Source organism: Triplophysa rosa, linkage group LG14 (genome assembly GCF_024868665.1).
Source record: "Triplophysa rosa linkage group LG14, Trosa_1v2, whole genome shotgun sequence".
NCBI lineage: Eukaryota > Metazoa > Chordata > Actinopteri > Cypriniformes > Nemacheilidae > Triplophysa > Triplophysa rosa.
In genome coordinates, this window is record NC_079903.1 from 19,318,138 (window position 1) to 19,343,240 (window position 25,103).

Here is a 25,103-nt window from a genome sequence, read left to right on the forward strand (position 1 = left end):
AGAAACCGGTTTTAAAATGAAAGTTCACCTATAAACAAAAATTCATGACAATTACATTTAATTTTTTATCTTTAAGTACATTTATTGTTAATGTCGAGTTCTTCATGTTGTTTTTTGAGGCGTATATGTTTATTTGATGCTTAAATGGCCCAATAGTGACAACGGCTAATGTTTATTTACCAACCTGATCTTACAAGATTTTATAATTATTTTATAATTTGGATTATTCTTCATTTGTACAATTGTTGTCGAAAAAATAACGCAATAAAAAGCGCCACCCCTAAACCTAAACCGTCACTCACTCAAAAGCAGGCCGTAATAAAACTCGAAGGAAAATTCTGTCACGTCCTCTTATCATTTCAAACCTGTATGACTTTATTTCTTCTGCAGAACACAAAAGAAGATATTTTGAAAAATGTCGGTAACCAAAAACTGACTTGCATTGATTTTGTGTCCATACGATAGAAGTCAATGGGGACCAACGGTTTTTGGCTACCAACATTTTTCGGAATATTTTCTTTCGTGTTTTGCAGAAGAAAGAAAATCACAGGTTTAAAATGACATGGGTGAGTAAATGATGACAGAATGTTCAATTATAAGGTGAACTGTTCCTTTAAGAAATCAGATGATACGAATTCATGAATGAACCGCCTCATAAAATAATTCTGAATTGGCGTGAGTACTTAATAATTCTGAATTGGCGTGAGTACTTAATAATTCTGAATTGTAATGTACTTGCTGAATATTGTGTTTTGCCGTTGTGTGTAACAGAGAAACAACCGTGACATTCTTGTTTATCAGGTCTCCGTGTTTGAAGATATTGAGTTGACTGTCCCGAGGGTATGAACGACTGCCTGTCAATCATTCATTACCCCTTCACAATGATTTATCATAGGCAAAACGATTACATTAACCTCAGCGTTGCCATTAGCATGTATTTTAATGTCACAAAGTGTCATTTTGTTTCTGTACTTTATTACTCTGGCCGTGTGTTTTATGTTGAATTCTTCGTCTGTTTCAGGCAGATGGCACATTTGTCGTTTTCATTATTGCTGAATGCCTCTCGCGGCGTTTTTCAATTAAACATTTCTACGCCTTATGAACTAATTCAGCTGGCAACTCTCAGCAGTGATGATGAGGCCAAATAGACACTGAAACAATGTGATAGAAACTCCATCTGATGAAGAAAGAGAGAAAATCAGAGTAATGCCTAAATACAGTGAGGGAAATAAGTATTTGATCCCCTGCTGATTTTGTAAGTTTGCCTACTTACAAACAAATGAAGGGTCTATAATTTTTATGGTGGGTTTATTTTAACTGATAGACACAGAATATTAAAAAAAATCAGGGGAAAAAAATGTTATATAAAGGTTATAAATTGATTTGCATTTCAGTCAGTGAAATAAGTATTTGATCCCCAAGCAAAACATAACTTTGTACTTTGTGGAGAAACCCTTGTTGGCAAGCACAGAGGTCAGACATTTCTGATAGTTGGTCACCAGGTTTGCACATGTGTCCGGATACATTTAGTCCACTCCTCTGTCAATCTTTAAGGTTTCTTGGCTGTCGCTCAGCAAATTGGAGTTTTAGCCTCCTTCACAGAGGTTCTATAGGACTAGGGTCTAGAGACTGGCTAGGACATTTAATGTGCTTCTCCTTAAGCCACTATTTGGTTGTCTTGGCAATATGTTTTGCGTCTTTGTCATGTTAAAGGCTCATCCATGACCCATCTTCAGTGACCTAGTTAAGGGGAGGAGGTTCTCGTCCAAGATTTTACGGTACATGGGCCCGTCCCTCAGCCCCTCAATGCGGTGAAGTCATCCTGTATACCTGTAGCAGAGAAAAAGCCCTAAAGCAGAATGTTTCCAACACTGTGCTTCTCTGTAGACATGATGTTCTTGGGCTCATAGTCAGCATTTCTCTCCCTCCAAACACAGGAGTCCATTTTGGTCTCACAGCAGTGCCAGCACTTTCGCCAAAGCCTTTTCTGAATCATTTTTATGTTCATTGTCAAACTTAAGACGAGCCAGGCGGGCCTTCTTGGGCAGGAGGACCTTGCGGGTGCTTCAGGATTTCAGTCTACTGTGGCATAGCGTGTTACCAATGTGTTACCAATGTTTTGCTTGCTAACTGTGTTCCCAACTGTCTTGAAATCATTAACAGGCTTCTTCCGTGTAGTTCTGGGCTGATCTTTAACATTTCTCATGATCATCTTTACCCCATTGGGGAAATATTGCAGGGAGCTCCAGAACAAGGGCATTTGATAGTTATTTTGTATATCTTCTATTTCCAAATAATCACACCAACAGTTGTCTCCTTCTCACCAAGCTTCTGTCTGTAGCCTATCAAGGTTTGTGCAGGTCTCCAATCTTGTCGCTGACATCCTTTAAAACCTATTTGGTCTGGACCATGGTGTTGGAGAGGTTGAACTGGAAGATACAGATTCTGTTGGCAGGCATCTTTTATATACATAACAAGCTGATTTAGGAGTACTTTCTTAAAGTGACAGGACTAATCTGTGGTCCATATAGGCACATAACCAATCTGTGGAGCCAGAATTCTTGCTAGTTGGTAGGGGATCAAATACTTATTTCACTGACTGAAATGCAAATCAATTTATAACCTTTATATAACATTTTTTTCCCCTGATTTTTTTTAATATTCTGTGTCTATCAGTTAAAATAAACCCACCATAAAAATTATAGACCCTTCATTTGTTTGTAAGTAGGCAAACTTACAAAATCAGCAGGGGATCAAATACTTATTTCCCTCACTGTATGTACATTAACGTTAGGTTAGAAGTTATCATGTGCTTCAAGCATAGTTCACCCAAATTTAATTATAATCATATTCACACTCATGTTGTTCCAAGAGCATCAAGTCATTCTGCTCTATTTGATGGATTATTTTATATTATACTGAAATGTATTATTCTGTTGTCATTTTCGGTGGTAAGAGCATGGCGCTAGCAACGCCGAAGGTCGTGGGTTGATCCCAGGGGATTGCACAACTTAGAAAACAAATGTAAGATAATGCAATGTAAGTCGCTTTGGATAAAAGCGTCTGCCAAATGCATACATGTAAATGTAATAATATAACTATTTATATTTTATTTTATATATATATATATATATATATATAATAGAAGTCAATAAGGGTGAGTGCTGTTTGGTTACCAACATTCTTCCAAATCTCTTCTTGTGTTTTCTGAAGAGGAAAGAAAGTCATACAGGTTCGGAATGACATAAAATATTTGTCCTTTCTGGGTGAACTATTCCTTTCACAGTTGAAAACAGCTAGATTTTAACATATTCATATTTTGTCTGTTTTATAAGATTTATATTTGGAAAATAATAGAAAAATGTAAATTGGCACTTGCAGAGATGCCTGTTTGACATTTTTGCAACTCGTCTCCAATATCATGCTTTTTAAAAACACCTCGTAAAAGATAATCGACCCCTAGAGCAAGTCACAAAAGCAGGATTATAAATGAGTTTTGTATGTCTTCAGGTTTCAACTTTTTAGAAGCATTGACACAGAATTCAAGGCATACACTAACTTTACATACTTGACAAACTTAACATTTAATATGCCTATTTTATATCTTTCCGTAGCATCGGTCATTTATGAGATATTTTTGCTGGAAAGTTTAATTTTGTGACGGCCGTTTCAACAAACAGTATCATTTCATTCAGTTTAAAGCACACACCATGCGGGACGAGTTATGAGCGTTTAATACTCAGGATTACAGGATTATTGCTTGAACAGACCTAACTACGGATTTTTTTGACGTATAATTTGGGTGTTTGTGTTAAACCCGTCTTACACATTTCAGTAAAGCCGTTGTTAGATTTCAGCAAAGTGCTGTGAATTCATTACCCAGAAATAGGCCCTCGCTGATTTTCTTGGCAGGAGATGTTCTTTCTCCGTCAGCCTGCAGCTGTTAATGAATTTTTGCTTTTCGATGAGAACGTACCTCTGTGTTTACGCTTTGGGGCAACATTGCTGTCTTCAGCCCTGAAGTTGAGCTCTGTGTTGATTTTCTGCTGTCCACCGGACCTCTCTGGTCCTGTCTCAACAGGTCATGGTATGTGTTGAATATAGAGGCCGTGCCTCCTGAAGCCTCTAATAACAAAGGAATCTAAAATGCACCTGTCACTTTTTTGTCGTAGACTTGCAGGTAAACACAAAGAGCCGCGAAGAGTCTTTCTGGATTGCGTGATGGATCTGAGGGCGTGTTTGTTTGCACACCTGAATGAATGGGATTTGGGATTACAGGCGTTTGTTTCAGGATGTTTATGGCTGTCGGTTATTCGCCTGACATCATTATCGGATCTAGTCAACAACGTCGTCTGACGCCACACTGATTTATCTGCACCAGGGTTTTATTTATAGAGTTACTATAAAGAAAAATATCAGACAAAAGCAACACAGCAAGGAAGGTTTACATTTGAATTAGTCCATTCTGCAGATGGTGGTGTTATTGTAACGTGTGAAACTTGCATGTTCTATGCAAATGTTGCATCATGATGTGTTGTTGATGTTGTGTCGTTGCCAGTATGTTTGTTTAAAGTAAATATGAGAGATACTATAAATGATACTTTTCTTAGTAAGCATTTGTGGTGTTTGTTACTTTAACACCAAAAATAAAAATAAATAAAAGCGTCCGAAATCGCATACTGTGACAGTACGTACTGAATTTGAATAAGTACCTACCTATCGGCCGTTAAAACAGTACGTTCTATATAGCATGAATACATTTCGGAGACACTACGTCCGCCATGTTTTATGGTCATGTGACCCGTATGCTCTTTTTGACCTCTATTAACCACAACCTACACGTGAGCGTTGATAAAAACATAATTTAGTCACGAGTAAGTCATTTATTGGCACTTACATTAAAAACGGACGTCCGCCTTAAAGTTTTCCGCTATATTTATTTGATTTACTTTTGAAATGTGATCGTTGCTCAGCTCCTGTGGCATCATGGGATAGATAAGTGTCCCTCCGATCCACAATCTCGGCGGAGGTAGTAGACCATCCGGGTATTTCTCGCCTACTGTTTTTAGCATACTGTGGTTTCGGACATACTATTCATGACTCATTCTCATTTTCGCCTACTATATAGTATGGAAGTAGGCGATTTCGGACACAGGCTATGACTGGCGATGACTTTTGCCGATAGAGAGGAGTAACGTTTGCCTCTCTGTCGCCATCTCTGTTTGAAACATTCACTCTTAAAAAAAGGTGCCGCCTTTGATGCCATAAGAACCTTTTGGTCCCTAAAGAACCTTTAACATCATGTTCTTCAGATTATAAAAAAGCAAGAAAGAGATGGTTCTTTAAAGAAACCTTTGACTGAATGGTTGTTTGTGAAACCAAACATGCTTCTTCTATGGTATCGCTCAAATCCACGAAGAACAATTCAGTCAAAAGTAGTTTTTTATTAACCGTTTTTTGCCACAAAGAACCTTTTGTGAAACAGAACGGTTCTTCAGATGTTAAAGGTTCTTTTGGGAATCAAAAGGTTTTTATGGCATCAAAGAACCTTTTGAAGCACCTTTATTTTTAAGAGCGTAGAATTATGCAGGTTGAAGTCGAATAATGACAATCTGTCATTTCCTGCTAAATCTGGTTTTCTGAGTGCTTAATTTATGAATCATTATGTTGATGAGTATTAACGCAGATCTTTTTAGAAACGTGCTCTAATAGTTTTTCTGTTTTGTTTTTCATCTAACAAAACGTATGAATTGCGTCCAGAAGGGTTTAAGAATGAAAAAGTTAAAAAGTTAAACAGCGCTTCAGGAAAGATCACAGCAGATTCATCAGTCTCGTCCTTGGGTCTTGCACAGAAGTTTGGTCTTGTGGTCTTGGCTCCTGATGGTCTTGTGATATAGAGCTGTAATTCCCAGTCGAAAGCGCTTGTGTGTTTTGATATGTGTTGTTTAACACGTGACACGGCCATTAGTTACAGCTAAACAGGAGTGAGTTTATGTCTTGTGACTGTGGACGCTGCTCTTCTCCAGATCTGTAGGGGTCGGCTGTAAGCTGACACGGGTCTGTGGTCAAAAAAACGTCTTTCGTCTGATTTAACATGATGGTGAAACATTGTTTTGTACATGTAGACCTTTTCACATTCCTTTGGGCAGAAGATGTAAGCAGCTTAAAAAAACGGATGCCTGCGGGCACGTTGAGCTGATGTTTGTTCCCATGAGCAGTTGCTCTTAGCGGGTCTCTAAACCTTTCAAATATTTCTGCCCCTCTGCTAAAGTGATTTCTATTTTAGTTTTATCCTGATGGTTTACGCTTGCATGTGGTGACCCCCGCACACTACACCAGCAAAGAGCTGGCCTGGTTTCCACGGCGACATGAGAGAAATTCTCACTGTTTGTTTCCTGGAGTTTTGTGCATTTTAATGTTCAGAATGTTTTATGGCCCATAAAACAAAAAGATCTTTGTAAACCAAGACACATGTACTGTGGGGAAACGGCGCAAGAACTTCGGATTCGATCTTCGTCTTCAGTGTTTTGTTTGGAACACTTCATTTCGACTGTATCTCGGTTCATGTGCATGCTTATATGCACATCAGACACCGTCGTGTTTTAAAATACTTGACCGGCTTTGTGCAGCATCGCTGTCAATCAGACTCCTGAAAATAAATTCTTGCATCATTTACTCACCCTCTTGTCATTCCAAATCTGTATGGTTTTCTTTCTTCTGCCGAACACAAAAGATATTTTGAAGAATGTTGGTAACCAAACCACATTGACCCCCATTAACCCCCATTGTGTGGACACAAAACCACGGAGACATTTCTCTAAATATCTCATCCAAAGTCATACAAAGGTTTTAAACCACATGATTTAGAATTTTTATTTTGGGTGAACTGTTTCTTTGTTTAAGGCTTAAACATTCAGGATTAACCTCATTGTGAATACTTCTGGAGCAGAACAAGACTAAACATTTATTGGATATCGCTCCTCAGCGCATGAACGTTACGTCGGGGGTCTCTTTAGTTTAGTAATTGCAAGTGTGGTAGTCATTAAATACTCTGCGGTGTGTGCTTATTTTACTGTATGAAAAATGGCCGTGTTGGATTTCAGTGTGTGCCCATATTTAGACTCATTCTGCAGTGGAGGTATCCACAGGTTGATATATCTGACCACACACACTCTCTCTTATGTGAAATCTGTCATCTTGTGTTTGTTAATGTTGTCCAGAGCGTCTTAAGATCGTTGTGCGTGTGTGGTCTTTAACCACAGCGGCGAATCTCTTTAATCGCTCTTTTAGTTCTCATTCTGTCAGATTTCTCTGAGCTTCAGCTAAATTTACCTCACAACGTGTTCTCTCATTCTGTATCACAAACTGCTGTGTGTGGATTTTTCTAACGCTCTCTCTCTCTCTCTCTCTCTCTCTCTCTCATATAAATGCAGGAGTTAATCGGTATGCAGAGTGAAATGACTGTGATGTCATTGCCACACCGCAGGTAACATCAACATTCATACTGTCCCTTAAAAAAAATACTTGAAATTTGTTTTATTAAATACACTTAGTAATGTGAAATGGGTGCTCGACCAAAACAAATCATATCAAAAAATATATGAAAAGTTGGCACACCAAAGCGGCAAAGATATGAAAAAAAGTTTAATAGATTTTCACGTACACTTTTTTTGTTAAAGTCTATTAGTCTGTGAAAGTCTATTATTAAAACATTTTTTATATTTTGGAGCTTTAATGTGCCGACTTTTCACACATTTTTTAATTAAGTACACTCAAGAAAAGTATAACACTAGTATATTTAGGGCTGTCACGATTATTAAATAATCGTTTTGCGATTGTTTGACCTCATCGCGATGGTTTCAGATCATCGCAGTTATTGCACATCTCTATAGAAGACACTAGGGGGAGCTGTAGTGCATCTGCATATTGTATATTTTATTGTATTATTGTAACTAAAGCATGGTAATACTTGTAAAATGTACCACCACAACACAATCACTTTAAAAAAAACTAAAGCATATACCATAAAAATAACCTGCAGTACAATTTAATATTATTTCAGTGTGAAAACCAGTCTACCAAAATGTCATTAACATAGAAGTAAACTTTTATTGTAGTCTTGCAAGTGAGAAAAAAACAGAATAGAAGCTTTTCTATGACTGATAGCATTTTAATGGCTTCAATTCACTCCTGATCAATTTACTTCATTTACAAGTATTTGGCGGTTGTATTATTGACAGGTAAAAGCCTAAACCTTAAGTATGATGACTAAATTTTTTCCGATGTATTTCCAAGAAAAAGAACATAGTCTTTATATTCAGAACAATATGGTCGTTTCAAAGCGGATTAAAAAAAGTATGTGAATTAAAAGTCAAAGCTCTAAAACAGACAATTAATCGTCATAATCGCAATGATTTATTAGACAATTAATCGTCAGCCAAATTTCATAATCGTGACAGCCCTAAGTATATTTGTAAATGTCTTATTTCAATCGTGCTTGAGACTAAATTGGCCCAATTTTTAGTTTACAAAAGTGTACTGTTAAGTGTCTTTAAGTATAACAGTAGTAAAGTACTTTGAGTACACACTTAGTTCAAGTTGAGAAGTGAGAAATACATACATTACTGTATAAATCTGAGAAGTATAAAGACTAGCTTGAAAGTGCACTTTCTTATTTTTAGCTTAAAAGAGGTATACTAATAGCACACTGTGAGGCTATGCACATTTGTTGTTATGCACATTTATATTAAAATATTATATAAGTAAATATAATATAGGATATTTACACTGTAAAAAATCTACTTAAAACTTAAAATTTTAAGTGGAATCAAACTGGCTCATTTGAACTTAAATGATATTAAACTGACTTCAATTTCATATAACTTAATTTTGTAAGTTACAACTACAACTATAAGTTCATTGTATAATTACAACTAGATTTTTAAGTCAGTTTAATATAATTTCATATTAAGTTAATATAATAAGTTCTTGTTAAAGTAAATATAAGTTCAAATTACTTGTGAAGACAGTTTGATTTAACTTTAGTCGAAAATAACTTTTACAGTGTATATGAGGAATACTCAACATGTTTTTCCTATTGATTTTGCTGTACCCTTTTGTCTCCTAAAGGTTGCGTGACTTTTGAGCGTTTTCAGGTCCACTGCAAATACAGAATCATGGGTAACACAGAAAGCCACAGCGGCAGCCATGGTTACTATGGCGACGGGCAGCGCCACCTCTCCCGTAAGCACATGTCCCGTTCTCTCCGTCTGTCCAACAAGCAGACTTACTGTTCCCGCCACACACCGTCTGGAAAACCAGAGCACCGCAACTCTGAAACAAGTACGCGCTCAAGCAGCACTCCCAGCATCCCTCAGTCGCTTGCCGACCACGGCCTGGAGCCCTTCAATGACTCAGACATGCTGCCTGTCTTCAGCGGACCCATATGGGTGGACCGTGTGGCCATGAACCTCAGACCCATGTCCTTTCACAACCATCCGGCCCATTCGCCTGCTGCGACCTGTAACGTCCCCTCCAAACAGGCTGCGAAAGAGATGGACAAACCACCGGAGGACCACACCCAACAGACACGGGACGGTTCTCAAGAGGGCGCCAGCTTTAAAAAGAAACGCTCCAAGTCTGCAGATATGTGGAGAGAAGACTCTCTCGAGGTGTCTTTGTCCGATCTGAGCCAGGACCATCTGACCAGCACGGAGGAGATTGGAGATACACCCGATGAGAAGGACTTTGCAGACTTGCAATCGTCTCCTCAAGGTCTGGAGTCGATGGACTCCAACCGTGCCAATTCTTTAGACGAGTTGTACGGACCAAAGAGTCCTGCCTGCAGGCCAACGCATGGACGCTACGCTAAATGGCATAAGGCCGGCGCCGCAGGTAGAGACGGTGAGGACGATAAATTATTATCACCGTGTGAAGACGATGGTGCCGCCTATGGAGCGTACACACTGCCCTGTCGTCGGTCACACTGTCTGTCTGAGGGACCAACCAATCATCAAGGAGTTATGCAGGGGAGGCGGGCACAAACCATACAGGTGAGCGCAGATGAGATTTAACCTGTTTTAAAAAACTTTTTTTGTTTTAGGCAGCAATCTTTTAGTGTTTTAAATAGTTTGATGCACGAGATATCATTATGAAAAAAATGTTTTCTTGCGCTCCGTTGGATTCTTCATTAAATTAGGGCTGTCAAACGATTAATCGCGATTATTCGCATTCTGAATTTTAATTTTTTACATAATACATGTATATGTCTGTGTACTGTGCATATTATTTTTTTATGTATAAACACAAAAACATACACATACATGTGTATATATATTTAAGAAATATTTAGATGTATTTATTTATAATTACCCATAATTTATATTATGTGTAAACACATCAATTTTTATATTTTTCCTAAATATATGCATGTATGTGTATGTATTTACAAATTACACAATTATTATGCACAGTACACAGACATATATTATGTAAACACAAACTTTTATTCTAGATGCGATTAATCGCGATTAATTGTTTGACAGCTCTACATTAAATATTATAGTAATATAATATAATAATATATATATATATTTTTTTAAATATGATTTAATTATTTGTAAAAATGTATTAAAATCGTATAGCGATATTGTTTCTTGATGTGATGTTGTATTTCATACATTTTGCTGACAGTAACTGTACTGTATTCTTGCATAAAATGCATTCTTCTCATAGATTATATTTTCAGCCTAAGGGTTAATGTTCACTTTAAAGATTTACCTGTTTGTTCACCCAAAAATGCTAATTTCTGTGTATCATACACTACTGTTCAGAAGTTTAGGGTCACTTATGAACTTTGATAGTTTTAACATTTCACGTTTGGAATAAAACAAAAATAAATCTGGAAGTTGTGGCTAAAAAGGTATAAAATAAAATCTAATCAGACCTTTTATATTTTAGCATATTGTTCCTGTCCTTCTGAAACCTTGCATGTCCAAATTAAATACTTTGTTGTCAAAGTTGAGAAGCACTTTTTAATACTTTTTGTTGAATAGGTATTTGCAAAACCCCTCAGACACGCATGAAGGGTGACTAATAATAATGATTTATGATTTTTTTTTTTAAATCACGAATTATAGACATACACGGTTTCAAAAGGACTGCAGCGATATATAGTGTAGTCACACATAGACTAGATTTTGCAGAAATGTTCTCTTGTCATTTCTCATCCTGAGATGCTTTTTAAACAATATCGAATGAGTTTCCATCTGTTCTGAGCTCTTCGGTCAAAATCATTCATTTCAAAAACATTTCTATTAAAAGTGTTTTGTAATTAAAGAATAAATGTTGGCACAAGTACATTTTCGACTGCAAAACTAAAATTCAGACATTTACTCGTACACCAGCAGATCAAAAGGTTTATAGTCAGAAGACAGAAAAACAGATAAAGCAAACCAAAAACATTTCAAGTGACCCCTTAACTTTTGAACGGTTGTCAATGTGTTTGGCACGCGACAGCATTGTGTGAGGAACTGAAATGTAAAAATTCCAGTACTGCGGGTTCAAACCTCAATTTCAGAAACTGTTTCATATGACATGACTGAACAGTTTGAATATGTGGAAGTGTAAATAAGATTTGTTCCAGGCACGCAAAGCTTAAGAATTTGTATTTTTGTGTGAACTGTCCCTTTGTTATTGTATAGTGAGTATATGTTAATGTCATAGACAGTCATAGTGTAGGTGTGTAGTGGAGAATGTCAGTCTTGCATTGAATGTTCGCTGCGGTTAATCCCCCAGAATCCATTACATTCTTTTATAAGTATATGAGTCGCTCATTTGTGTGTGAATTCATACTATTGTTTTACATTTTAATGTAGTACTGCTCTCAAAGATGCCCTGTCCATTCTGGTGAACAAAAACATTGCAAGGTACCACCATGGTAATGTCATGGCGCTCTCTGTGCAGTGCATTATGGGTACTGTCACACACTGTAAATGTGTGCAATTGTTTTTTTTTTCTCTGGCCCGTCTGTGATGATCCAGATCGTGGAGTCAGACTTCTGTGAGAACCGAATCTCTTTTGTCATGCTAATGAACTGGATGGGAACGTGAATCTGAGAGAGAGAACAGAAACTAGAGATGCACAGTTCAGGTTAACGTTTCAAACACATTTCTCACATGTACCAGGGAGAAACAGCACATAGTTTGAATGTCTCGTGTGTATGTAGTGGCTTGTGGTAAGTAGAAAGGGTGTAACTGTGTGACAGTCCGTCTCGCGAGGCCCGCTCGTGAAGATGAATGGCGTGTCGGGCCGCGCGGTCAGGTCACGTGACTCTCTGTAGATGCTGAATTTGGTGGGTAATATCCCATCATTACTGCCAGGAGTACAGAGTGTTATTGTAGGATCAGTGTTTAGAGCTGTGTAACTCAACACATACAGCGCTGTGCTCTCTCAGACGGTCTGTAAAATGTTTACTTCACAACCTACAGAATGTCCACGGCTTCTAAAGACACAGCATGCTCCAGTCGACAGGTAAGAGAAAACTGAACGGATTATGTCACATTTATTAGAGCAGTAATGTGAAAGATTGTGCCAAGAGGTCGAGGCGTTTAGATGTTTTGAGAGAAACAAAGTTTTTTTCTCTGGAACACAAAAGAAGATATTTTGAGAAATGGATTTGTGTCCATACAATGAAAGTCAGTTCTTCATAATGTCTTTGGTGTTCTGCAAAAGAAAGTCACACAGATTTGACATGAGTTTGAGTAAATGATGACAGAATTTTCATTTTTGGGTAAACTATCCTTTTAAGGGGGCTGATATTTGTTCATATTGCAATTATAAGCATCAGCCTCGTGATAGCTACGTGCGATTGGCCGATAAACGGAAGTGTAACTTTCTCTTTACGTCAGTTCTGAAATCTTTGTGTAGTCAGTGTAAACAGATTTTTTTAATCATGCATGTAGCTTGAAATATTTTTTCAAGGTTTATTATATATTGTGCTATATATATCTTATGCTGACCTTTGACCTCTGTGTGTCCAGGATGTCACGGCGGGAGACGGCAGTGACTACGAGGACAGCGGCATCGATGGCCTGACAGGAGAGAGCGAGGCGTCTCAGCACCAGGTGCGGCGCTACAAGACCATGTCAGTGTCGTTTTCCGCTTACTCCACATCAACAGGGGGCGCCTTCGCCGGGAGCGACAGCGGGAGCAGCAGCGGTGCGGGGACGGGACCCTCAGAGGCAACACTGGTGAGCAACACCTGTCTATGTTTATTATTCTGCGCATCAAGAAAAAACACATGGCAGTTTTGTACCCGAGCTGAGACGTGAACGTTTTAGTTTTTAAGTCATGGACCTTGGATTCAATAGCTGAGACGTGTGAATAAGATTAAAATCACAAATGTACTAGAAATGTGTATTCTGTATGTTTGATCAGGGTGTCTACGAGAACTTTCGTCAGGAGCTGGAGCAAAGCGTGAGCCCAGCGGAGTTGCCCGAGGAACGAAGCTCCGCCTTCAGCGACGAGCAGAGTCATGTGACCCTGAGCTCCGCCTACCACACGGACCCCCTGCTCACCGTGGCTGCACAGGGCACCGTGCGCAAAGCCGGACGCCTCGCCGTCAAAAACTTCCTGGTGCATAAGAAAAACAAGAAGGTAGAACTCGCCACTCGCAGGAAGTGGAAGAGCTACTGGGTGTCTCTTAAAGGTGTGTGTGTGTCCGGGGTAAACCCTACATTTCAGCATTTGTGTTTTGTTGCTGAAAAGATGTAAAACGTGTAAACTGGTTTTACAACTTCCAGAGAAACTAAATAAAAATAAAGAAAGAATATCTTTGTTGTGTCATATGGGCAGGACCTGAAACGCTCTGCGGATTTCTGTAGACTTGAAACGCCCATCATTCAGAAACATTCATCTTTTGTCGTTTTATTATGATTCTTTCTTAGCCTGCTTGTGGGGTAAAGAACAGTCTTTTTATTTGACTCAGTGTATGAATGTTACCTCTAAATAGATACCAGCAAGAGTATTGACATGTTAGAAAACTCTACATCCTCACCAGCAGTGTTAGAAAACATGACAAAAAGGAGAATAAGGCCCAATCCCAATTCTATTTTCTACCCCTTTGCCTACCCCTCGCCCCTTGAAACAAAGTGGCAAGGGAAAGGGTTACAAATTTTCCGCTAAGAAATGGGACACCACTACTACACTGTTATACGGCATCGTACGTCGTTGCTAGCTTCTAACGTTACGTCAGAGGACACGCGCCGGGTATATGACATAAACATACATTTTCTAATATCGTGCAATCAGTGCTGTCCGCTAGCAAACTTTAGCGATTTTTTTTTGCAAACGTTAAAAGAACATCACTGTAAATACAAACACAAGATTGAATGTAACATACGTAAAATGAAAAATTGTCATAAAAATCCTTATTAATAGCAAAAATTACTTGCATTTATGGGTCTGCTTGGGTTGGAAATTTCTCTTAGCCCTTCGTTTGAAGTGAGGTCCCGAAAAATCTTCGTTTGAAGGGCTATCTGGCCCTTACCCTTACCCCTACCCCTCCAACCAAAAGAGAATTGAGACACCCCTACCCCTTCATGTGAACGCGGCAGGGAAAGTGTAGGGGTATGGGGTAGAATTGGGATTGGGCCTAAGTATCAGTTTCTTATAATGCAGTTTCTTACTGTGGCCACTGGAGGGCAGAGTTTCATCAATAAACCCCTAAAAGCACCTGCTGCTCTTCTGTTGCCATGGAAACAGTAACTGAGCTACAGGCCCTTGGGTTGATTTAATTTACCATGTACTGTGAATTTCTGATGCTTGAGCGAGTGTCCTAATTTGTCCTCCCAGGGTGCACTTTGTTTTTCTACGAGACGGACGGGCGGTCGGGCATCGATCACAACAGCGTCCCTAAACACGCAGTGTGGGCTGAAAACAGCATTGTGCAGGCCGTCCCCGAACACCCCAAAAAAGATTTTGTCTTCTGCCTGAGTAACTCGCTGGGAGACTCTTTCCTTTTTCAGGTAACTGAATGTCCAGCGGAAAATTCGTTTGACCCCTTTTATATTCTGATATTTCTTACAATATTAATGTTGATCATTTTGCACATCATTTTCCAACTTATTCAAAAAGTATGTGAATTATTACCTTACAAACAGTAGTATTGTACTTTGTACTATTTTACTTATCATAAGAAATGAAAGGTCAAGGTTAGTGCATTGCATTGTGGGATTGTAGTATCACAAACAGTGTGCTCTGCTGTATATTTCAGCAAATGTAGTATGCAAGGTTATTCTTGTGTTCTGTGCACAGTATGCATACTTTATACTGCAGAGGTATTATGAGTAATAATTTAGTAGTATGCTATATGTCATCTGTCATTGTGTTTAATCTTTGACTCTTTTTGCACAGACCTGCAGTCAGACAGAGTTGGAAAACTGGATCACGGCTATCCACTCGGCCTGCGCCGCAGCCGTGGCCCGTCAACACCACCGTGAAGACACGGTACGTCTCCTGCGAGCGGAGATCCGTAAGCTGGAGCAGAAGATCGACATGGACGAGAAGATGAAGAAGATGGGAGACATGCAGCTGTCAGCTGTAACCGACACCAAGAAGAGGAAGACCATCCTGGATCAGGTGACTGTTTTACATCTCATTCGCAGTTTGTGTTGTTGTGAGTCGACTCGCTTCCATGGGTCAAGTCGATTGCCTGAGTCAATTCGTTTCTTTGATATGAGTCATTTCTCGTTTCTCTGAGTCTTGTAGTTACTTTGAGTCATATTGTTTGTTTGAGTCGAGTCGTTTCTATGGGTAAAGTTGTGAGTCGAGTCGTTTGAATTGAGTCTTTCTCTAGGTTGAGTCGAGTTGTTTCTTTGAGATGAGTCATGTTGTTTCGTTGAATTGCGTCGCTTGTCTGAGTCAAGTTGTTTCTCTGAATCAGGTCATTTAAGTCGAGTCGTTTGAGTAAAGTCGTTTCTTTTGTCTGAGTCAAGTTACTTCTTTGAGTCGTTTGTCTTTTTCTAGATCTTTTTCTAGATCTTCTGAGTCAGTTCTCGGAGTCAAATCGATTCTTTGAGTGGCATCATTTGTCTGAGTTGTTTCCCTGAGTCGAGTTGTTTCTTTAGGATGAGTCATTTCTCGTTTTTCTGAGTCAAGTCTTTTGTCTGAGTCGAGTAGTTATTTAGAAATAAATAAGTTGTTTGTCTGTAGCTGTTTGTCTAAGTCAGTTCTCGGAGTCAAATCGATTCTTTGAGTGGCATTTTCTAAATTGAGTGGTTTTCTCCGAGTCAAATTGTAGTTCATAGTCTCACAAGTCGTTGTTCTGAATCAGGTTGTTTTTCTGTCCTAAATTTGCCAATCGCAGCCAATCAAAACAAATTTCAAGGTGTACTCGGCAGTTCATCACTTAAAACCTTTGACACTTTTTCAGGGATAGTTCACAGACAAATGAAAATTCAGTCATTACTTACTCACCGTCTCGTCGTTCTAAACTTGCGTGACCTTCTTTGGAGCACAAAAGGGTAATTTAATGTTTATTCGGTTGGGTGGCTTCAGTACAATGCCAGTACATTACGACTCACTTTAACACATAATCAAGCAACCAGAAGTGTAAGCACTTTTACACCAAATAATGTCTGAGTTTGACAAAAAAAAATGTCTGCGGTGGTTGCGACATGTTATTTTTGCATAGCTGTGAAAGAAACGAGTCTTTTCTGTCTCATAATTATTGTATCAATATCATAAAGCGTTACAGCAATAACATCCTTTGTCTCTGAGCGGTACATCTCATCTGGCTGTGATCTGTTTAGCTCAGATTTTCATCGCTGTAATTCTGACACTGGCACAATGTTGACAGAACATTCATTCACCCGCCACAAATGCAGCAAAAGTTCATGTTCCGCTCAATGGATGTTTACGCAGAGATCAGAATGGCCCACAGCCCAGCGTTCGGAGGGTCGCCGGTGCCCGCGCTTGTGTGTTTGTGTGGGTGTTTCATTTTGGCAGCGTCGGGTTACTCATTGTGCCCCTGTAAATGACAGCGGGGTCGAGTTAGAGACCTCTGTGCCAGTGGAATGTGGAGCGCTCTTGTTTGCTGCTTTGTACGTTGCCGGGAAGGCGAGCCCCTCCGCTGCGTCTTCCAAAAAAACATCCATCTCAGAGTGGCTGGGAGGAGACGCCGAAGGGAATAAACCCGCTTCGTTGCCCCAAAACACCATTTTGCTAGACGAACACATCAAGCAGGCACGGAAGATTCCAGCTATTTGAAAATGGCATTTAATTTGCATAAAACTTTGCATCTGTGACAAACTTGTGCAATAGATTAGACTGAACATTTTCTTATTTGCTTCCCAAAGTATGTTTGATGGATCTTCAGCAGAAGAAATTTAAGATTTTTGCGAATTCTGAAATGCTTCTTAACCTGCTGTAAACCGTTTCTCTCGTCCTTACAGATTTTCCTCTGGGAGCAGAATTTAGAGCAGTTCCACATGGATTTATTCCGATTCCGCTGTTACCTGTCCAGCCTGCAGGGCGGCGAGCTTCCCAACCCCAAACGCTTGCTGGCTTTCGCCTCTCGTCCAACCAAACTGGCCATGGGACGACTGGGCATCTTCTCCGTCTCATCCTTTCATGCTCTGGTAACTATTTCACATTGGTTTATTTCATTTCAGTTTTTTTTATATTTGCGGTATTTTTGTTTAATGGTTGCACTAGACCATTTTTAGAGATTTGATATCTATGAATTCATTAAAAAAATTTGAGAGTAATTTATAAGATTTTCTTTATCGAGCATCGATATCGCTCTATTTTTACCCAGAATGCTTATGTGATAACCTGGTTTCCTCTCAGCCGTCAGTGTTGTTTGTATGTGGTAATGGTTTGTGGCAGAAAAAGACTGTGCGGTTTTTGGCCAGTGTATTTTCTCTTGGATGTGGGCCACAGTTAATCAATCCTCATCCTCAGATTCTCCTCCAGCTCTGCTGGTTTGTGTAGGAGATGGATGACATTGAGATACAGATTTTATTTTCGTCTTTGCAGCTTGTATGAATTTTTGGATAGAGGGCGTAGAGATGCTCTTCAGTATTCACATTGGGAGGAGAGAGAGAGAGAGAGGATGAGTGTCGAATCCAGTTGAAGTGCCGTTGGCCCTGCATACTGTTCTTTAGGAATAAGAGCTCTGTTCAGAATTGTTTTTTGATGGGACCAGAGCTCTTTTTTGCCATCAGGTGACCCAGAAACGCCACAGTGCGTTCAGTACAACAAGCGTGTAGAACATTTGAATCACACAGAAAAGAGCTCAGCTAGAAACTTCAATTCATCCAGACACAAGAGGCCACCGGAAGCCGGATATTTTTGTGTATTTGTTTGTGCGTTTATGAATGAATATGCATATTAGTGTTGCTTACTAAGACAAGTATGACTATTTTCACTGTTCAGACTCTCAGTAGTAAACCTAAGTAGTGTGCAACTCGTCCTTCAGCGTTTGTTACAGACATGCATAAAAATATCTTTAGCAGTATTTTAGTATTATTAAACAACCTTAAAACAAGATGAATAGGCTAAATTGAATGATGCAAAATTGCTTAACTTTTTGATATCATTTTTTCTTTTTACATAGATATGTTTTTTTAAAAGAATTAATTTAGTTTGCATTGTGAAACAATAAGGAGATGATGGATTTGTCACGTGTCTTGTGTGTTTGAAGGTGGCGGCTCGCACTGAGACCGGCGTGAGGCGAAGGACGCATGCGATGTCACGTTCCACCAGCAAACGAAAGAGTCGCTTCTCGTCACTGTGGGGCTTAGACACCCACTCCAAAAGAAAGAGCAAAGCACACCCTACTATTACCCAGGTAAACCACACACACACACACGCTTAAGTTTTTGGTTTGTCAGGTTAGCTGTACGAAAACGGAGTCTTTTAAAGCGTTTGTTGTTAGATTGTTGGGTCCGCTCTAAAGTAAAGATGCTTTTTCTAAACAGGTTTTTGCAGAAGGTGAAGACCCAGTTAAAAGCCCTTTAGAAGGTCTGTTTGAAGGATCTGCCAGAGAATCAACAGTAAGTGTCTGTCTGTCTCTCATGTGCTCTGGGCTGATGTTCTGGCGTAGGTTGGTGTAGGAGTTGGTGCACTGGTAAATTTGTAATGGTTCAGTCTGTCAGATGGGATTGAATGGTGAAGATAAATGGATCTGTACTATAATCCACCAGTCTGTCAGTCACAGATTGAAACCCTGATGTTAAAAATCAATGCTCTTATTTGAACCTGAGACACAGATTTGCTAGAATCATGACCTGTGTTACCTATTGAAATAAAATACAAGCATACTTCATAATCCATAAACATACTGTATATTTTTTAAATAGTATGCATTAGTCTTAAAATCTAAATATGAGATTAGGAGCATCAAAAGTGGTCATAGCCATAAAATGATGAAAATATTGAATGTATGTTTATTGCTGTAGATTATATGAGGTTTTGAGATACAATACGCACATTTGTATTTGTTCTGTGATAAATAGACTGTTTCATCGGATGCACGTGCCTGGCCCGAAGTTAACTTCCGGTCTGTGTTTGGTAATAATATAAACAATTATTTTAGATTTAATTTATATTCTTATTTTATTATGTATAAATTGTATATTACAATAAAACTACTCGACAAATATAGGTTCTTTGTGGAAGGTCTCTCGCAAGTTAAGTTTGGGACACGTAACATTTGCTTATGTTGTTGCCGCTAAAACCGTCTATACATCGCAAACATTCATAAACATTTATGTCAATCTTTGACATGATATTTTCACAGAATGTTCTTTACATTATGCGGGATGATTTGATGTAGTAAATCACAAAAAAGACTTAAAATAAATTGGAAAAAACTTGGTCACATATGACCTCACTACATTAATCCATCTCGCAAATAAAAAGTTTTGAATGCTCAATATTATTCATTCTAAATCTGATCAAATAATGAGTGAATGATTGTGATGAATGTTGCTTTTGAATCATCCGTCACACTGAAAATAAAAGGTCAAGCCAATTGCATTGCATTGTGGGATACTGCCTGTCCATTTTCACAAATGTAGACATTTATCCATTTATTGCATGCATACACAAAACTTGCGTACCGCAGAAATAGTTTAAAGGCTTCTTATAAAGGGATGAAGGTTATCATGTGATTAATGCATCTCTTGAAGACTTCCATCACAGCTTCTCTGTGCTTTATTTCTCACCCTACAGAAAGAAACCAAGACGCCAGTGAAAGGACTGCCAAGACCCAGCACGGAGCAGGACCTCTGGTCCAAAGACCACCTCACTCCATCATGGGTGTGTCTGCCAAACGATCAGCCCGTGTTAGCCATCATCCAGCCCGGAGAAACAGCTCTAGATATGCTCGAAACCATCTGCAAGGTAACATCAGCATTTAGCCATGTCGTTTTTAAATTCAGAGGGTCACTTCAGGCCACAGTGGATGTTTGAAGGTCACTGCTGAAGTGAAGCATCCCTCAGGACTGGAGCACGTGACCTCGCTGCATTCATCTGCTCATATCACGCTGCAGAACTGCACCAAAAACATGCTGCATTCTGTCTGATATCAGCATTTGGGTCTTTTAGGTCCATTTCAGGTCCAGCATTTGTCGTGTCTGTCCATCTGGGCCAAAAACAAAGCTTGGCAGTGCGGTTTATCCATGAAATGTGTGGTCTCCTCCTTTCATCTCTCTCTCTCTCGCTCTCTCCAGGCTCACCAACTGGATCCCACGAAACACTACGTGTGGCTTAAGTTTCTCATCGAGAATCAAGTGCAGTTCTACATCCCTAAACCTGAAGAGGATATTTATGATCTGGTAGGTTTGGAGCTGGATTCTCTCTCCCACCCGCTGCTTAGATCTTCTCTCGTGAATTTCATCCTGCTGGGCTGTCAGCTCTATCCAAACACCATTTTTTGTCTCACTCTGGTAACATGCTTTTTTTAAAGGAACAGTTACCCAAATTTATGATAATATCCACATGCAACGCTTATGAAGCCGTTTGATAATCTTGTGTGACAGACTCAAATTCAAATGATTTATTATTCTTTTTTCTTAAATGTGAGCCAGTATCAAACCTGACATCATCACACAGCGGGTTTGAATTTATAGAAGCGTGAATGAGATTTGGGAGGGACACATAGTATATTAAAGGCTGTTCGTATAATAATTATAAAAACAACTATTCGGATAACTACATTAGCGCCAGGGCTGTTTAACGATTAATCGTGATTAATCGCATCCAGAATAAAAGTTTGTGTTTATAATAATACATGTCTGTGCACTATGCATATTATTCATAGTGAAGGGGGCGGGACTCTTCGGATTCTAAAGCGGATTTGATTGGACAAGAACTTTGACGAGAGGCTGAAGTGTAGCGTAACATTTTTTTTTTTGAGCGCACGTGCCAGACTGTCAGTTTTGAACGCTTAAATCTTCTAAATGGGAATTTTGTCAGCGCGTCGGAGCATATCAGTTTATTGACGTCCTTAAGGCTAACTAATTTTGAATAAAAGGAAAAAACTTTCAAATTGATTTCACTGGGGCTTTAAAGTTATCGTTCTTGGTGTGAACGGGCCTCCAAAACTATAGCCTAGTGGTTGCATGTGCTAAACACAGCGTCTTAGTTGTCACGTGAGCTGGGAAACTAAACTGTACCCTTTAAAAGTTTTTCCTCATCACATCATGCGTCAGAATTTCAAGCTTCTGTTTAGAGTCTCATTGTTTCAGAAATGTTCCGGTCACAGTCACTAAATCAAACAGGAAGAAGATCCTGTCTGCCAATAAAACCGTCCTGTTTTCTTTCACCCTTACCACTTCACACCATCATGCGTGTGTCCGTGACTGCACGGGTCCCTGGTGTTTATACTAGTTCTCTGAATGTGAAATATCAAAGATGTGTTTTAGTGGAATATTAATGATGTCTTACGCTCTTTTCACAGCTGTATAAGGAGATCGAGCTGTGCTGTAAGATCAGGAAGGTGATCCAGTTTGATCGAGATGAGTCGTGTATGATTGGATACGGTGAGTTTTTTTTTTTTTGAGGATGCGAGGTGAAATTGCTCAATGGGTTTGATCACTGATTATAATAACCCCTCTCTCTCTTTCAGGTTTCTCTATCTCTGTTGTTGAAGAGGACGGTATACAGCAGCTCTACATCACTGATGTCAGAGCTGGAGGATTAGCTTTCGCTAAAGGTTCATTAGCAGTTTTTCCCTCCCTCTCTATCTCTCTTCCTCATTTTCCCTCTCTAGAAATGAAGCAGTGCGGTAAACGCTGTGATATCTGTGCTGTTCTCCTCATGTTATGTAACACATTGTCGGCTCGACGGGGCTTCTGTACAGATTTCTTCTCAACCCTTCTAAACACTAAAAAATGAGAAAGAAACAGCGAGTTAGAGAGATGTACGTGAAACATGACTTGTTGAAGGGAACATGTCACGGAAAACGGATTTGTTTGGCTCCTTTTAAAAAGGGTCTGTTGTACATACTGTTTGGAACGAGTCTTAAAGGGACAGTTCACCTAAAAATGCAAATCGCTAGTTCTGTCATTGGCTAAGCTTTATTTGGTCTCATAACTCTCTTTATAAAATAAAAAAGATGTTAGGCATACAGCCTGAGTCATCGTTTACTTGGGATTGAATCTTTTTGTGCACACAATGAAAGTGAATGGTGACTAGGGCTGTCACAATGGCAGATTTTCACTACATGATTTTTGCTCCGAAAATAATTTGCGATAACAATATCGCAATATTTACTGATTTTGTTTTAAGAAATAAAAGATACTGTTCGTCAATTTTTTTATTTTGTGATTGACTCACCCTCAAAATACAAAAAGAGAGAGATTATGTAACCATTGCTGCTCTTAAGGTTAAATTTTACCCACTGCTGAATTATTTACGATATTAAGATATGTTGAAAATTAACACAATTTTAACATAAGGCTTTTGTAAATGTCGCTATATTGGCACAACCCCTTAAAGGTGAATGTCAATCTCGGTCACCATTCACTTTAATTGTGTGCAGAATGCAATCTAAAGTATATGGTAACTAAATGCGGCATGCCTTTTATTCTCACCAGAAAAATAAAATAAAGTCATTTTGAAACAACCTGACTCGAGTGACTAAATGATGACAGAATTTCCTCTTTTTTTTTTTGCGGTGAACTGTCTCTTTAATTATCATCAAGGCAGATTATTGCGTTTCATACGTTCACATCCGAACTCTTGGCAACGTGGCAAAACGATTTTCATCCCTCCAGTGATGTCTGGATGATCGCTGCTGCTGGATGAAATCTGACTTTGGCTTATTGCTGACATTTCACGTCGCCTCAGGGAACTGGGTCAAACTCGTGAGCCGGAGGGGAAGAGGCAAGACGAAATGGAAAAAGCCAGAGACTATAATTTGTTATATTACATCTGTTTTATTTTGCTGCTGGCTGTCACATTAGCGAGAACGGGGAAGGGGCATTGAGCCATTATTCACATCGTGACCAACTTAACCAGTGCTCTTACTGGGTTTTATTTAGAGATAGAAGATGCATGGAATTATGAGCGAGGAAATCAAATCTACATCAGCAGGACAGTTGACAGGTCGTGAGCATTTCCGTTAGTCCATCCGCTAGTGCAATGCAGAAGATTTTTAGTCGAAATAAACCTCATTTACAAATCATTCTACTTGACATGAATAGACCGTTTCATCGGACGCGTGCGCGCCTGACCCTAGTTAACTTCTGGTTTGTGTTTGGCTAGTGTCTAATAATATAACTATTTAAATTTGATTTAATTCATGTTAATATTAATTTGTATTATTAGTTTACTTAATAGTAATTGCGTTAAATAAACGATTTGTTTAATTTTGTTGTATGTTCATTTAATTAAATAAACAATTTGTTGAATGGGTCCTGTAGTTCGGTCGTATTTAAACAAACCGTATGGTACATTGACATCTAGCGGTTGAACTTGGTACCGCAGTCTAAATTCAAAATATTGGAGAGACAAGTTTAGCCAAGTAACCAAGGTTCTTCTCGGTTTCTTTCTATTGGTTGTTATCAGAAATAATCTAACAGGGACGCTGTTGTTTTGTGGCTCTCACTAAATCCTTGGTGTTTCGAGTCTGACGTCATCACGCAACAGTGTTTTTTTTTGGCGAATTTAACAATCATAGGTAGTTTAGATGGTTAGGGTGTGGGTTAGGGTAAAGGTTTCGTAAGACTTGAAACACCAAGGATTTAGTCAAAACCAACAAGCCACGCCCACGGATCTGACTCGAAACACTAAGGATTTAGTGAGAGCCGTTGTTTGTAACTGTACCGGAAGTTCAATTGGGGTCACAAAAGTGCGCATGTGCAATAACGTTTGTTTGTTTTGTGCAATAATGTTGTTAAGATGAAACCTAAAGCTAAAATCTTTTGTTCCGGTTCAATATGTACTTTATTCAACTTCATTAGGTTTACATTATTTTTATCAACTGCACAGACATACATTTACATGCTACAAGGGATTTCTGACAGTAATATTACAGTGTTTAATTATTCATGGATTATATCCATATTTATTGAATCGGTCACAGGTCTGAACGCAGGAGATGAGATTCTGCAGTTGAACAGAAAGGACGCTCACACACTGACGTTCAATGACATGAAGGTGGCCTTCGCCCAGGTCTCGCTCTCTCTCACCGTCAACACGCTGCCCCCTGTTGACCGCCGTCAGCTTTGCTTTCTTCCCCCGAGACGCTCGGATGCCGTGGACAACCTCTACACGGATATCTTCTCGCAGAGTCAGGGTCAGTTTGGGTTTTTCTCCTCATCTCTCTTTATTTGTTATTCTTTCAACTCTTTCGGTTTTCGTTCTATATTTACCTAGTTGCTGTTTGACCATTGTGGTTGTGTTTGTGTGTCCACAGAGGAGATTCTGGACGACAGCGTTGGTCTGATCGTGGAGACGTCAGGAGATAGTTTAGAGGACGACACTGAGCTCTTCGCTGAGTTCGACGACTATGGAAAGGTAAAAGCCATCTCTGCTTCAGGATATGCGATCTGTTTCTCACTTCTCGAGGGGCTCAGCCGTAACGCTGGGAC

The 25,103-nt window shown here is 39.2% G+C and overlaps 1 protein-coding gene across 2 annotated transcripts in view; it reads left to right on the forward strand.

The window, feature by feature from the left end:
* tiam1b (TIAM Rac1 associated GEF 1b) overlaps nucleotides 1-25,103 on the forward strand; it is a 58,054-nt gene that overhangs the window by 16,567 nt on the left and 16,384 nt on the right. For both annotated transcript variants that reach the window (XM_057351235.1, XM_057351236.1), the window contains exons 2-16: nucleotides 7,434-7,486; nucleotides 9,130-10,052; nucleotides 13,041-13,250; nucleotides 13,438-13,708; nucleotides 14,854-15,026; nucleotides 15,415-15,639; nucleotides 17,454-17,639; nucleotides 18,707-18,853; nucleotides 18,984-19,058; nucleotides 20,239-20,409; nucleotides 20,739-20,843; nucleotides 21,968-22,049; nucleotides 22,136-22,222; nucleotides 24,596-24,808; nucleotides 24,929-25,029. In XM_057351235.1, coding sequence (XP_057207218.1) covers nucleotides 9,177-10,052; nucleotides 13,041-13,250; nucleotides 13,438-13,708; nucleotides 14,854-15,026; nucleotides 15,415-15,639; nucleotides 17,454-17,639; nucleotides 18,707-18,853; nucleotides 18,984-19,058; nucleotides 20,239-20,409; nucleotides 20,739-20,843; nucleotides 21,968-22,049; nucleotides 22,136-22,222; nucleotides 24,596-24,808; nucleotides 24,929-25,029 — 2,922 coding nt within the window. In that variant the 5' untranslated portion in view covers nucleotides 7,434-7,486; nucleotides 9,130-9,176. The remainder of the gene's footprint in view (nucleotides 1-7,433; nucleotides 7,487-9,129; nucleotides 10,053-13,040; nucleotides 13,251-13,437; nucleotides 13,709-14,853; nucleotides 15,027-15,414; nucleotides 15,640-17,453; nucleotides 17,640-18,706; nucleotides 18,854-18,983; nucleotides 19,059-20,238; nucleotides 20,410-20,738; nucleotides 20,844-21,967; nucleotides 22,050-22,135; nucleotides 22,223-24,595; nucleotides 24,809-24,928; nucleotides 25,030-25,103) is intronic.